The sequence below is a fragment of the Scophthalmus maximus genome, chromosome 17 (genome assembly GCF_022379125.1).
Source record: "Scophthalmus maximus strain ysfricsl-2021 chromosome 17, ASM2237912v1, whole genome shotgun sequence".
Taxonomy (NCBI): domain Eukaryota; kingdom Metazoa; phylum Chordata; class Actinopteri; order Pleuronectiformes; family Scophthalmidae; genus Scophthalmus; species Scophthalmus maximus.
Genome location: NC_061531.1, coordinates 9004771 through 9020000, shown reverse-complemented (window position 1 = coordinate 9020000; position 15230 = coordinate 9004771). Strand labels below are relative to the sequence as shown.

The 15230-nt window shown below is 42.7% G+C and overlaps 2 protein-coding genes across 2 annotated transcripts; one reads left to right on the top strand and one right to left on the bottom strand.

The window, feature by feature from the left end:
- Positions 1–148: 148 nt before the first annotated feature.
- zgc:55558 (GTPase KRas) lies at positions 149–4632 on the top strand. Its single transcript, XM_035614861.2, has 5 exons — positions 149–477; positions 738–850; positions 1851–2029; positions 2350–2509; positions 2624–4632. The coding sequence occupies exons 2-5, from the start codon at positions 740–742 to the stop codon at positions 2735–2737; spliced, it is 564 nt and encodes a 187-aa protein (XP_035470754.1). The 5' UTR covers positions 149–477; positions 738–739; the 3' UTR covers positions 2738–4632.
- A 232-nt stretch (positions 4633–4864) lies between these two features.
- Positions 4865–14984, bottom strand: pold1 (polymerase (DNA directed), delta 1, catalytic subunit). The gene is made up of 27 exons (XM_035614858.2): positions 14765–14984; positions 13705–13905; positions 13000–13113; positions 12614–12754; positions 12337–12462; positions 11894–12062; positions 11508–11622; positions 11083–11212; positions 10763–10929; positions 10544–10648; positions 10229–10369; positions 9982–10092; positions 9601–9792; positions 9429–9517; positions 9200–9316; positions 8944–9057; positions 8453–8600; positions 7623–7718; positions 7334–7471; positions 6765–6940; positions 6386–6538; positions 6170–6272; positions 5942–6074; positions 5735–5848; positions 5519–5571; positions 5240–5337; positions 4865–5126 (listed from the first exon to the last, which is right to left on the bottom strand). The coding sequence occupies exons 2-27, from the start codon at positions 13889–13891 to the stop codon at positions 5039–5041; spliced, it is 3318 nt and encodes a 1105-aa protein (XP_035470751.1). The 5' UTR covers positions 13892–13905; positions 14765–14984; the 3' UTR covers positions 4865–5038.
- Between the last annotated feature and the right edge of the window lie 246 nt (positions 14985–15230).

Sequence of the window (15230 nt, the reverse complement as noted above, 5' to 3'; positions counted from 1 at the left end):
AAGAGGCCGCGCCCACTCGAAGCCACTCCTGTTAAGTGGTTGGACGTATCTGCTAGATATGGGCGGGGCCCAAAACTAAGGCTAAATTGTGATTGGGCCTTCACGACGTCCGTCTGCTCGCCGTCGTTTCATTCGTCACCTTACCAGGGGATTAACGCGAAACCCCTCTGCCCCTAATGAATCACAATGGAGACTAAATAGGAGCTCGAGCGACTTCGGGCGTTTTAATTCATGTATGACATAAAGTTAGACTTTTTACAAGTTGCGACGGAAATCGCTCGCATTCACACTTTGACGCGTCGTCCTCGCCAGTGAAAGGGAAGTTGCGGACAGAGCCGCGAAGTGTTCCCACAAGTGTCTTTTTCGAACAAGGAAATCGTCTCCGGCTAACGCTATGTAGCGAGCTAATCTCACTCGTCCGCTCGCGAACTCTGCTAGCTCTCGTCCCCACAGGCTGCGATCGATCCCCTCGCCGAGGTAAGTGCGTCCAAACGAGTTGCGCATACTCCGTTTTACGCCGAGTCAGTGAACCACGAGGAAGAGTTCACACGAAGGCGAGTAACGTCAGCGGGTAGCTGTTGGATCTGGGTCAGTCTCTCTCTCTCTCTCTCGCCATGTCAGTGCGGGGAGGAGGAGCAGGGCAAACGTCCACCGGGCTTGTGTCTTCACCTTCACCTTGCGACTCGCCGACTCGATCGCCTGTGCGCCGTTTAACCTGTCGACTCCCTCCCGTGCAGGCATGACCGAGTACAAACTGGTGGTGGTGGGGGCCGGGGGCGTGGGGAAGAGCGCGCTCACCATCCAGCTCATCCAGAACCACTTCGTCGACGAATATGATCCAACCATCGAGGTGAGAGACCCACTATGAAGTCGTGTCCACCAGTACATCACATACATCTGATGCTTCTCTCACTGTGCCATAACACAAGCTGAGGAGGAAGAAGTGGTGGAAGAAATGCTCACTGATATATATTCACAATGTTCTACCGGCAGGACACGTTTCTGTGTTTGCAGTCGAATTATTTGGAATAAGGAGTCGTATATTCATGAACCTCTGCAACAGCATTGGTGGTGTCTTTTGTGAGGTGTCCATTTGTGTGTGCATGACACAGTGAGCACATGTAATAATTTTGATTCAAAAGTTCAAATGAGTCCACATCAAAGTGTAGAGGTTTTGTCCTTAACTGTTGAAAGTGAATTCGTTCACGCCTGTACGTCATAATTATATGTTACATCATAATAGGGCAAGTTGTTTGGTCCGTGAAATGGTGAAAAATGTTGTTTCCCGAACCCCAAGATGATGTTTTGTTTTGTCCACACACAAAATATTTTTAGTTAACTCACATAGAGCAAATTAACCAGAAATTATTCACATTTAAGAAGCTGAAATTGATAGATTCTTGCCGTCTTTATATTCTGCTGGACAATCTGTAATAAGCATTGGCAGCTTGTACCGTCACAAATCTACAGCATCTTCAAATGCACCAGAATCTGTTTAAATCTGCCAGAACCCTTTCTATTGAATCTTCATTTATAACTGCCAAGTACAGATATAATACAACACTGTCAACTCTACTGTGAAATCTCCTGTCGCTCACAGTGTTGCGTAAACATCACCACCAGCTAATGTTCTGATTTCATATTTGAGGTTTACATTTTTTTTTCATGTTTCAGAGAGTTCATTGCAAGATATTTCATTCAACAAGGTCTTGTTGCTACACGACTTGTCAAAAAAAAACAAAAAAAACAAAAAAAAGCTCTGGAATATGTATGACGCAATCCACTGTGGGATTTCTCGGCAGACATGTTGGGCCCTGCTCGCGAACGATCACGCTCGTGCTGTGTTACAGGACTCGTACAGGAAGCAGGTGGTGATTGACGGGGAGACGTGTCTGTTGGACATCCTGGACACTGCGGGTCAGGAGGAGTACAGCGCCATGAGGGACCAGTACATGAGGACAGGGGAGGGCTTCCTCTGTGTGTTTGCCATCAACAACTCCAAGTCCTTTGAGGACGTTCACCTCTACAGGTGAAGGACACGCTGAGCAAAGAAGTTGACCAAGAATTGTCTATTTCAACCATTGCACCATGCTGTAGCATTGCAGGTTCACACGGTTAATTTCTACGTGGCAACTTCCTGATTAGAAGGAACTGCATTTGCAATTGTGTGTAACTCATTTGTACGTACATGCTGTGAGTGGTTACAAGATTTTCAGCGGATGCCCCCTCTGATTACGAGGGCAGGCGATGGAGCTGGGCCAAGATCTCCGACTGTAACCCACTGTTCAGACATACATCTCTGGGTGGCATACATCTCTTAGGTGCTGTTGCATTGTGTCTCCTCCTCAGAGAGCAGATCAACAGGGTGAAGGACAGCGACAGCGTTCCCATGGTGCTGGTGGGGAACAAGAGCGACCTGAGTACCCGCACTGTGGCGACGCAACAGGCACAGGAGCTGGCGCGGAGCTACAGTGTGCCGTTTGTTGAGACGTCAGCCAAAACCAGACAGGTATTTAGTTTGCATGTTTGATTCATTAAGACATCGGTGTGTAAAATTAGACTTGTATTTCGCAAAATAACATAATTTGTGAATGTGTCAAATGTGCATCCCTCTGTTTTGCAGGGTGTGGAGGAAGCTTTCTATTCGCTGGTACGGGAGATTCGAAAATATAAGGAGACCAACCGCAGCAACAAGAAGAGCAAGAAGAACAATCAGAGACGTTGCTTAATACTATAGCAAACCACACACAGCACCAGCTTCCTTTAAGGCACTTGTTTCAGGCTCCCTCACACACTGCAACTCCTCTGTCACTATGGAGACCTTACAGTACAGCTCCAGTCCAGACAGGGTAGCAGGCAAAATTCATTTTTTACTGCTGTCAGTTTCCGCTAACAGTATGTTGCTACAAGATTCATTCATCCGACGTGCAGTTATCTATGTGAATTCGGCAGGTTGTTGTTGTTTTGTTTGTTCTGATGAACAACCAAATAGAAGCGCTAGTTTTAAGAGGTATGTCTTTCTTTTTGGTGAAGGTCAGCATTTGTGAGAACTTGAATTGCATCCTTGGTAGAAAGGTGTCTTTTCACAAACCTGTGAGAAGTCGTCTATCGATATTTCTGATTATATATAATCCGGCCGGTGTTTTCAGCCCCTCTTGACTTTAAAGGGGCAGTAAGCAATTTTAATCGAAGGGAATAATTCAGGGAATAATTCCTCGCAGTCCACTAGCTGTTGGTTTTGTGTGCGCCGATAAAAATCTGGGTTTTTCGGCACGGACTGCACCACACTACACTAGTGTGCGGTTTCTAAAACATCACATGGCTACTGCTCAGGGGTTTTGGCCTCGTGGTTAGTGCGTCCGTGGGTACCGTCCGAGGCTGTGGGTTCGAGCCCAGACCAGCGTGGTCAGAAAATCAACAACAAACAATCTTTCTCCTAAATCGCTTTTAAGGGTCAAGGGTTCACAGTGGTGCATCACTCCGCTTTGCAGTCACATCAGGTAACGATTTGAATTCAGCTTCGAGGATTCAACAAACTGTTCAAGTGAATTGACTTCGGACTAAATGGGAAAACAGCATTCTATTGATTTGGATACTTTTTTGTTGTGAAAATATTTTGCTTCCAGACAGATTTTCTTTCTGTCTTCCCCTGGTGTTTTTTCATAGGATGGTGTGGGTCCTCTGGGGCTTGAAACACAACAGCAATATAGTTGGGTTTATATTCTCCTCACAAAGATCATATGTTAATGAAAACACTGATGTATGATAGCTTCACCACAGTAACAACATCTTCAAAATTGTGTTCCAGACTCCTTGGTGCACTTAATTCATTTGCTGTAAAGTGTTTATTCTCATAGAATTTAGGATTAGTGCTAGTGCCAGTTCAAAGGTTTACTCAGGAACATGTTTTGTCAGAAACTGAGGAATAACAGTAGTGTCAAAAGATTGGTTGTGATCTGATATAATTCAAAGAATCAGGCGTGCTGTTTGTTCAGCCCACACAGTCGCACTGGATCCCAAAGTCCACTTTACAATGATTTTTTGTGTCAGTCCCAGTGTTGGTGGTGGTTTTAGTTGTGAGTCGTCGTGTCCAATCACAGCTTATGCTACACATAACTCTACCAGATGATGTGTGTGCAAATATCCATATATGGTAATATGTAACCAATGTTTTCACTTAGCAGCCTCACAGTGACAGACAGTCTTGGGATCTTATCGTACTTGATGCTGGGCATAAGCATATTCAAAAGCATAAGCATTTTTTTATAGCAGTGTTTGTCTTTGATAATTACCATCGCTCTTAAATGTAATAGATTTTAAAATTTCTATTTTTGTAGCATACCAGATTTCCCCAATTAAAAAATATCTGTATTAAAGTAACTGCTGTCCACACAATTACTAAAATAATATCAAAGTTCAATGAGCTAGCATTAGCCCAGTTGTATTCTGCTAACAGAACTCCTAATACCCATCTCATCAACTGGACTAAATCTCATTCCTTTGTAGTAAAAAAAAAAACAACCCAAAGGAAACTACAAAAACATTATTTGATCTGAACAAATCTGTTACTGACGGCTATGTTCAATCTGTAATGCACTCTGATGTAACAAACAATTAAACGACTAGCTTTTACATGTTGTCTGTCTTGTTTATCCAAGCTGGATCTTGGTGAATGGGTTTTCAAGAGGATAGAGGTTTTCTCAAAATGGACAATAGACATTACATCCAATTACCCTCATTTTGTGCCATTTAAAGTTTAGGATGACAAGGGTTTTTGTTCTCAGGCACTGATTCAGTGAAAAGAAAGGGATGTGGTTTGAGGTTGGCCAAACATTGACGGTGCAGAGAAAGACAATCTAGTACATCATTTCTGTAAAATAGATTGCATTTTATTTTATTTTACAAAAAAGATACTACTCATTAGAAAATATAGAAATAGTGCCATATACATGTATTCTTACAAGCACTAAAAGACGTAGAAAAAAAACGAGTCCAAAAATGAGGCAAAAGAGGCTTGAGGAGTGTGTGCGCCTCTTTCTCACCATCCAAAACGAGACACCAGCTTGCTCTGGTCATCCAAATCTTTCTGAACCTTCTTCCTCATGTAGAAGATGGGACAATCCCGGCTGTAGGAGAGAAGAGGGACAGCGTTACTGGATTTGAAAGGCCTGCCGGTGTGTGCTCGGCCAGGATCCTGCAATAAACACAGTTATACTAAACACGCGCTCATGTAGTGTACCTGGTGCAGAGCACGTCCTCGTGGAGGGAGCCTTGACAGCGCTGACATTGAGTCCACAGTCTCGAGAAACGTTCCTCCAGTGTGCTTAAGTGAAAGATCTGTAATTCACAACCTAATTGTTAGCAGCACCTTGGACATTTGTTGTCAGGTATCAGGAGCCACTAGCGGGAAATATGACAATAAACACTAGAGAAGCTTTTCTTCAAACATATTCAGAGCTGACACTGTTAGGCAAGAATACAAATGTATTAAAGTGCAGTCATTTAGCATCTTTCCTACCTCTTTTTGGTACAGTTCAGACTCCTTCCTCTTACAGAAATCACACACAGCCCCTGCAATGACACACAATTGTAAGATGTTGCACACATGTACAACTGTACAGACAATGAAGACGAGCTATATACCAAAAGCAAAACATTCTGTTGGGGAAAAAAAGTGTAATCTAAACTCACAGAGGAGACAGAGAAATAGAGAAAAATCACTAAGTGTACATACCGTCCGTCTTGAGCACAGCTTTGCAGCCAATACACGTGCTCCTCTTCTGAGCAAACGCCATGAGGCCGCCGACCTTGGAGGTCAATACAGTCTTACAGCGTGTGTGGTCCCCCTCTGACAGACATCATGCAATCAAAAGCAAAATGATTACACAAACTATGATTAGTCTATATATCGGTGTGTGTGTTTGTGTGTCTTAGTACTCACTGAGCAGGACGCTCTCGGCCTTGCTCTCTCCCAGGATGGGCTCAAATATTCTCAGCAAGGGCTTGGACAGCTGCTGTTCCAGGTAGTATTGCGTGTCAATGGGAATGTTGTTCTCCAGCACATAGATCGGGTCCTGAGGCAACACGTGGAAGAATCAAGATTATTATAAGGATTTAATACTTACTACAAACATGCACATTGAACACAATCAGAGCAGATTCTACAGACCTCTGACTTCATGTATGCTGCTACTCCCTTCGCTGCCTTGATGATGACATACGGAACTCGGTCTCCCAGGTTTGGGGCGCTGCCGGCATCTCTTTTCCTCATCCTGTAACCCATCGGCATTAATGAGTGAGTTCAACCATATGACACACAATATTTTCCCTTGAAGCATTATTTCAAAATAAAATGTCTCTGTGTCTGGTAAACAGTTAATCAGACCTTTCGGCCAGCTCCACGTGTGCCTGTTTGCCAGCGTACTCCTGGGCGGTGCGCGTTAGCTCCTTGGTAATGACCAGCTGGCTGATGTCGATGCGGTTACACAGCAGGTCTGAGATCACTTCTTTGGCATGAGCCACTGCGCCCTGCGGATCCCTGACATCACATCACATCAGCTGCGATTAGATTTACACCGCATTAAAAGCTCTGGTTAAGGTTCAACAAGTTAGGCTGCATCCACATTAGTACGTTTTCATTTCAGAAACGCATCACTACTGCTACTTCCATTGCATGATTCTATTCAGAATGTCAAAATGAAATCAAGAAGGGATGAAATCAAAAGATTACTGAGGAAAATGATGTGTGATGAGAATGTATGTACCGGTCTATGAGTATTCTCTGCAGACAGGTGCCGATAAGGTTCGCCACCAGGGGGCAGTTGTCTCTGCGGACAGTCTCAATGCCTTTACAGTCCATCTTCTCATGTGTGTCTGGACTGGAGGAAAAATACAGGCCTGCGTAGCGCTTCTTGTTGATCAGCAGGTATGGGTAGTACACCTGTGGAGGTGATGAAAAATAAACCCTCATTAGTCAAGAGGACGCCTCCACCTCCCCTGAGTTCCCAAACCCTGATTCACAGCACATCTGAAACAGCCGCCTGACTCCTATATACACATTTGACAGTAAGTGCTGTGGAACGTCTAATTCTTCCTTCGAGTTCAGATTAAACACTAAACAGTTTTCTCCACCCACTGCAGGATCCATGGAGCTAAATTTTAGAAATACCACATAACTGAAACCTAGAACTAGTTCCAGTCATACTGGTCAAAGAATGAAAAATTATATTTTGTTGTACATCAAACACTCAGTAAGTAATTCTACTTACTCAGTAACAGAGAAACAACTCAAGTAGCACAGCGTGCTGATAAATGAATTGGACTGAAATTGTACCTTCTCAAACTCCAATTTGATTGGCGGCGTGAAATGGGAAGACACCCACTCTGCTGCCTCCCTTCCGATATCCATGGCCTCCCTTACTGTTGCAACCCCCAGCTTAACCATTACGGAGTCTGTGTCCCCATAGATTACCTTAACAACAAAAACAAACAAACACATACACACGTATCGGTGTTTCAATTACAGAAAGGAAAAAATCTGTTATGTTGACGGATGTTTGACGTGTAAACCAGAAACAGGGATGTTTCTGTGTTAATGGAGGGCAGCGACATGTATTCCTCACCTTGGCATCACCTTGGTAACCACTGGAAATTGTGTACTTGGACTCCACCAGCTGTTTGGTCTGTTCGATCATCTGCCTTCCAAAACCTGTGACACTCTGGATGAGACGAGAACATGTTTAAATTATGTTTAATAAAGTGTTTGAATCATAGTAGAGATGAGCAAAAACTTCAGCCACATTACAGGCCATGAGTTTCAATGACAAGGAAAAATATTTGCAACTGGCTAAAGCTGCTCATGGAGTTGTCTCAACTCTCTGCAAGGTTGTTGTGTATCTAACTAGGTCAACTGTTCACAAAACAGCATCGAACAGTGTGTTCTAGTTCATTTTTACACCTACAGTAAATTCTTCATTCTATGTCGCTTCCTTCATCTGTTCTGTGGTCTCTCTTTTTCAACTCAAATCTTTGCTCTGCATCTTTGTCGTTTAACACTTGTGCTCTGACTCACTCTGGCAAGAGTGGCAGTAAAAGAGAGACGAGTCAAATAGGGAAGACTTCATTAAGGGTGACTGAAGAGCCAAAATTGTAAACATTTGATAGGTTTAAAAGCGCAACAAAACAATCATATAACCTTTCACCCTGATTTTGAGTGCGTACACAGATTAGTTTTCATAAATCTATTTACCCGTCACATTTGAAAAAACAGGCCCCTTTATGCTTACCGTTGTAATAAAAGTGTAAAAAAAAGGCCACTGTGTTCTTGAGCTGAAGATCGTCCACACTAACAACTGTATATAATCACTGTACGTAAACATAAGGTGCAGGCACTTGTATCAGGTCGGAAACAAGATAGTTATTCCAGAGTTGTCGTGCAGAGTCCAGTGCTCACCTGGGAGATCTCCAGACAGGGCAGCTTGCCCACCTGGGCCCCAGTGAAGCCATACACTGAGTTTGCGCTGATTTTGAGGGCCAGCTGTCGGCCGTCCAGCACCTGCTTCTTGAAGGGGTCCGTTTCCTTCTTCAGCTCTGTTTTGGCCCTGTGGAAAGACAGAGGAAGGAGCTGAGACCGAAGTCACATGGGGCTGATTCATGGGCACACCGACAACATGTTTATCTGCACTCTATCTTTTAAAGATACAAAAATACAATTATTTTCTCATGGGTTTGTTTTGGTACACCCAGTCTGTATTTTCCCAGAGTAAATCTGAATCTGATTGAAGCAAAAATATGTAAAACACTACTTGTGAATCAGAGGAACTAAAAATTAGGCTTAAGCAGTAAACTCAGGCGCCATAGTACTGTAGCTATGCACTGAACTGCTAACTACTCACTTGAGTTGAGCTCAATTTGTTGTTATGATTTATGTAAACCAACTCAAACCTCTTTCTGGCAGACAGCAGGTTCTCCAGGATTTCAGGTAGAAGTCCTTTCCTCACTGAGCTCTTCACAAACCGGTCACCAGTTGGGGTCTTGATGAAGTCCTCGGGTGACAGGCTAAATAAACACAACAACTTCAGTTATTAGTTTGCACAGGTAATACTGGACATAAATGTATTCAAAAATTCTCAGTGTTTCAGGTAAAAAAGTCTGTCGGGAGGTTAAACCTCACATTGTTTAATGAAAACAAAATGCTCACCCTAGTTTCTCGACTGAGCCCTTCTGCAGCAGGGTGGTGTAGCACAGATTGTGAGCCATCATGATGGACGGATACAAGGAGGAGAAATCCAGAGTGGCAATGGGAATGCTGTAATATCTACACAGAGAAGGGGTCATTAAAATAAATATGACAGGCTTGCACTTACAAAACCACTAAGACCAAGACCAGAGAGGAGTAATACACTCACATAAACAAATACTGCACATACCCTTTCTCTGGCTCAATCACAGTTGCTCCGGTGTAGTCTTCTCCTCCTTCAGTCTTTACAACAGGCATGACCAGGTCCTGCTTCATCGCCTAAACGTATACAGACACTTTGAAGTTTTCACCTTTACGTCTACGTGCATCCAGGAACTGACCCGTGTGTTTGCCTTCGTTACCTGTCGCAGCAGCTGAGAGACGACTTTGATCTGCTGTCCCCTCGACAGCAGGTAGGTAAGAGGCACACCCGTCACTCTGGCCATCTCCATGTAGTTAATCACACACATGAGCTTTTGAAGCAGCCGCAGTGGGAGATAGGCGTCTTTAAGGCAGTAGACAGCCAAACGTCTGCGAGTCTGTTCGTTGCCATTCTGCGATTGAGGACACGGGGAGCGAGTGACAACATCAACAACAACTCAATACAAGGTTTTTTAAGGTGCTTACATTGACTTAAAGAAAAATTGCCCAAATGTTTAAATATTGATTTTAGAGGGCAGTTGAAGATGAAGACCTTTTAAAAACAGACAGCTTTCTTGCACCAGCAGGTGCAGGACAGTTACCTGCAGATCAGTGATGATGGAGTGCTGTACATCCTCCTTCTGCTCTTGTAGGAAGTGGAAACTCACTGCATTCAGTGTGTACGAGCGCAGTTTATAGTCCCGGAGAAGCACCTGATAAGATAGACACACCAGTCGATTCAAATTCAGTCTGTCTTTTCCTGAAAACATTCCTATCTAACCAATGCACCGCACATTACCTGTATGGCAGCTTATCTATCGCTTAACTATGATCCACAATAGTACGTACCTGCAGCAAATCAAACTGAACCCGTCCCTCCATGTTAGTGGTCTTGTTCTCTCTGCGGCCCATCTGCTTGCTCTGGAAGTTCAGGTCTCGCAAGACTGACTTGATTCCTCGCACTCGGCCCAAGTAGGGAAACAGATTCACCTGAACACAAAAGGACAACAGGGGACACAGGGATTCTTAGTCCAAACATAAAAGGTAGATATTATTCCTGCTACAGATGCATTTTACAGTGGTAGTTTAGGGATTTTATCTGCCCATAACACTTTAGGCTTTGGTTATGGATGAAAATATTAAATGAATCTGGCTCCATCTCACCTTTAAAGCAGCTGCTCTGTTGAGCAAGTACGGAAAGTCAAAGTTTTGAATGTTGTATCCAGTAATGATGTCTGGGTCTACCGTCCTCAAGAACTCTGCCCAGCTCTGCTCACACAGACGTTACCAGACACAGAAATACAAAACATTAGAAAGGGAAATTACGAAAACATGAAAAGGGTTTGTTTTTTTCCACAGCCTTATTGTAGCGGACATATTTACCTGCAGTAGCTGTTTCTCCTGTGTGAAGCACAAAATTTGAGAGCCTATAATGCTGGCACAGGACTGGAGGGTGAACACAGTGCGAATGAAGGGCTCTTTCTCACCCTGACGCTGGACCATAGACGCTATCTGGATCACAGGATCTTTATCTGCCTCTGGGAAGATTCCTGGACAGAAAAGAGTTCACATCAAATTCAAGCTCTGCATTATTTTTCTATTAGCACTTTGATCAGGCCTTGTTCACGTGTCTAAAACTTGGGCTGGGGTAATAAATTGCACACTTTATAATAAGAATCCCAGAGATAGAGAAAGAACCTCACCTTTTCTTCCAGCACACTCAATGTCAAAGCTCAGGACTCTGAGTGGAGCGATCCTCTGCCAATCTCCCTCTGCTGGGTGACTTATAAAATCTGTCCATCCCACATCCACCTCATACTGACACAGGGACTCCTGAAGGAGGAAAATAGGGCTAGAGACTTTACTGTATATTATTCTCAAGTTCTATATGTGGTTGCATTCTTGTTTTCTTTATTTACTGTAAAGATTATGGTTAAACTCTTAAATATCAAGTCTCCACAACATTTATTTGTCATAAGTGGTAATGACATAGGTTACAATCTATTTTCTATTTTTTTTATTTATATCGGTCAATATGTTGGTATCTGACATTTCCCCTCCCCCCCTAATATCAGTATCAGACTCAATTAAACTCCATATTGTTCAAGCTCTAATAAACAAGACCTACCTTTCCCGGGTAGACAGAATCCGTGTGCATCATGCTCTTCTCCTCACGCACTCTGAACTTGCCTTTGGGAAGTTCAATCCAGCAGCATCCCACCACATCACTGTCTACCATAAACCTGACAACACAGAGAGGTTCATTAAGCTTTAAAAAAATATATAGCATCATATTTAATAATGGTAAGACAATTATTACATCTTTAGTTACAACAAATCCTTGATCACATTTTCAAGACTAAAAGAAGAGATTTCAATCGCGTCCCTGCATATAAATGTAAGCTGGCTTATGATAATATAATAATGTTATTTTAAAATAAACCACACGTTATATGAGTCTGGCTTCAGCCAGAAATATCAGTGAGTAGCGAAGGATTTGAATAGCGTACACACCTGATTTCGAAATCTATGTTGGCCTCGTAGGATTGGTAACTCTGGATGGGAAAAGGTCCAAATTTGAAGCCCTGCTCCAGCAGTCTCTTTGCAGGGGCAATGAGACGAGGCATTGCCATGGTTATCCGCAGAAAATCTAAACTGCACTTCCCATGGTAACCATACATGCCTGTAGGAAAAGAAAAGGGCTTAGATCCACAAATGATGATGAAAGCATAGAATAACTGCATCTTATTTTATCAGTGTAATAAAAAAAACAATGATAACGGCTTAATATTTTCATCAACTTATAAAAGTCCTTTGTAACAAGGATGAGCTTTCTCAGTTTACAGTGAATGGTTCAAAGACCATTAATGCGAGTGTCTCAGAAACATTTTTTACATGCTTCTATAACAACTCAGCAACAATCTCTTGTAAACATTCGGAAAATCACTTGTCCTCACTCTCTTTGTGGGTGATGTCCACAGCCAACACTGTGACGGAGACGTTGTCCTTATTAGAGCGCATGTCCTTCAGCACAACAGAGTTCAATTCTCTTTTAAATTCACCCAGGTAATCCGATTTGAACCCTTTTCGAAGGAAGCAGAAAGATTAAGATCAGGAATTCGCTCAGAAGGATAAAACAGCAATGCCTAAAAATAATTGTATTGAGAAAATATGACAGATACATTTATGTTGTTCCGACCACATCAACATATTAACAAAATAACAACTACTTACCACTTGGTGCTGGAACATAGAAGTAAGGTGCAAAACCGTGAATGTGGCAACAAACGCTGTTGCCGCCGTCCGTCACCCCAAACATCCGAATGATCGGGACTTTTCCCTGCAACTGTCCCGGCATGCCAGCCACCGCAGCCCCTGAGTAACACAACTTTGTTACTTTGAACTTGCATATGCAGCAATGGAGATTTTGTGTAGGAGTATATGTTCTACACTCAAATTTTTAGAACAACTGTGATTCGTTCATTTAAACAAATTTTTTTTTAATTACCAAAAAATCTATGTGAATCTGGAAGGGCAATACATAGAATTAATACCATTATTTCTATACTGTTAACAACCATATATATATATATAATCTTTTAATCCTCTTTGATAATTACCTAAATAATAGTCCAGGTCAATCTGCTGAAACACCAAAGTATCAGATGATGGTTCCAATGAAGGGGCATGAGGCCGCTGCCAGCGAGGGTTAAGGTTTGCAGAGAAGAGTTCGCCTGACAGAACAAGGAGGTAAGACAGACACAGAGAAAAAAAAAATGTTTATTATGCGATTGGTAGAGAATTATCAAAGCTGAATCTACACATTAAGAGTACTTTCCTGGGACGATCGTTCACTAGTTCAATAGTTATTATTGGCACGTAGTTGCATTATTCACACTGCAAAGCAACACTTGCTTCATTTACTCAAGGCATGACTGGATTACTTAACAATACTAAATCTATCCATCCAGCCTACTAAATCTATCCATCCAGCCTGATTTGTTAGAGCTACCATAGAATGTGATTGCTCTACAGGTAGTTAAGTTCTGAATGATTAATTGTGTGTATAGTTGTGCTTATTTAAGAAAATCATAACCATCAGTTTGTGAGCTATAAAGCTCACAGAATGGGTGCCCTGCTACTGTACAGCTTAAGCACTTCATTTGGTTATTGAGTTATGGCGACGGTAAAACTTAACTGTAAGTTATTAGCATTTGTGAAACAGATCTACATGCCATTTACACATATCTATCTCTTCCAATGCCAAGAAAAGCATTTCACTTCTTCCACCAATGACTGGTTGATTATTTCTGTGCAACACTCACCTACAGGAATAACATCATGGCCTGCCTGTCCCTCCGACTCCTCTGCATCCATATCCACTTCGTCAAACATGGACAACTCCTCTTCGAACTGCGACGGACTATCCTCCCACTCACCTGCCGTTTTACCCCGTTTCGCCTGAGACGCACCGCCCACAAAAGGGCCACCATTGCGCCTTTTAAATTCCATGCCTTCGACAAACTCTGTAAGCAGAAGACATGTTAGGGAAGATGATTAGAGAGAGAGAGAAAGAGAGAAATAATCTTTTAATAATTACTATAGAAGGTACTTAATAATAATCCATTAAAGTTAGTGCTTTCGTATATTGAGAACATGGCAGGACTATCAAAACAACAGGTTCATAATATTAATATACACAGTACTACTTTAAGAAGCCAGCTTAAGGTTAGATAGAACAGAAAAGAAACAATGACTTGACTACACTTGTCTTTATATATCTTGTACTGACAACATATGCATATCTTTGGAAGCTGTGCTGGATATGGTGGAATAATGTTAGTGAAATGTGTAAATTACAGTGCTGTCAGTGACAAGTATGTCGTAGGATACAAGATCACAAGAGCAGAATGTCAAGTGCAATTAAACCATAGAGGGAAACATAAACAGGTACAGTATGGAAGGTAAACGGCGGCACAGTGGATGTAATCCTTAATGCATTAAATCCTGCTTTGTGGGGGACATGTTATGGACTGGATGCCATGTGGTTGTACTACTGTGCACATACTGTAGCACATGATGTCGTCCAGAAGGGATGGAACTCGTGTGGTTGTTAGGTTACAGGCACCATCTCCGCTGTACTTAGCCACAGTGCGTTGTAGTTGAGCTATTTCAATCAAGTGCACACACTTACAACATGTTTCTGTTAGTCGTGATGTCTGTGTAAGAGTTAGATTATTCCAGTGGTTAAAGTTGTGTCGAGTTAGCTCAATCCAGGACACCTGCTCTGGTAGCGAGCTAAAGGCAGCGAGCTAGCGAGCACGAGTGTAAACACACAAAACAGTCTCGCGCCAAGGCTCATCGTACCCAACCGGTAGTACTGACCTCTGTCTGTAATCTGCCAACACCACTGCTGCGGGCGGCCGGTGCGTTTCCGACGGAGTTATCAACGCCAAAGTATCAAAGACACTTCTTCGCTGCGACCCCGGTTGACAACAACTCCCGCCACTCTCCTTTAATTTGTGAACTTTCACCGGACGAAAGCGCGGAAAAATTCCTGTTTGGTCACTGCGCCCAATAGAAAAGGAATGGACAGTGACGACACGGGTAAGGCGGAAACTCGGCTACAACAAGCAGGAAGTACGAGGCGACATGGCAATACCTTGAACATTGAGAAGACCGTGTGCTCCCGGCAAAATGACGTTAGAGTGTACGCAGCAGCGAGGGAGGGAAAAGGCTCCTGAGAGCAACAAAGCCTTTTTTTCTAATATATTATGTGATATAATATGATATAATATGATATAATATACATTTTTATTATATAATATAGTTTTGTATTGTATTGTATTGT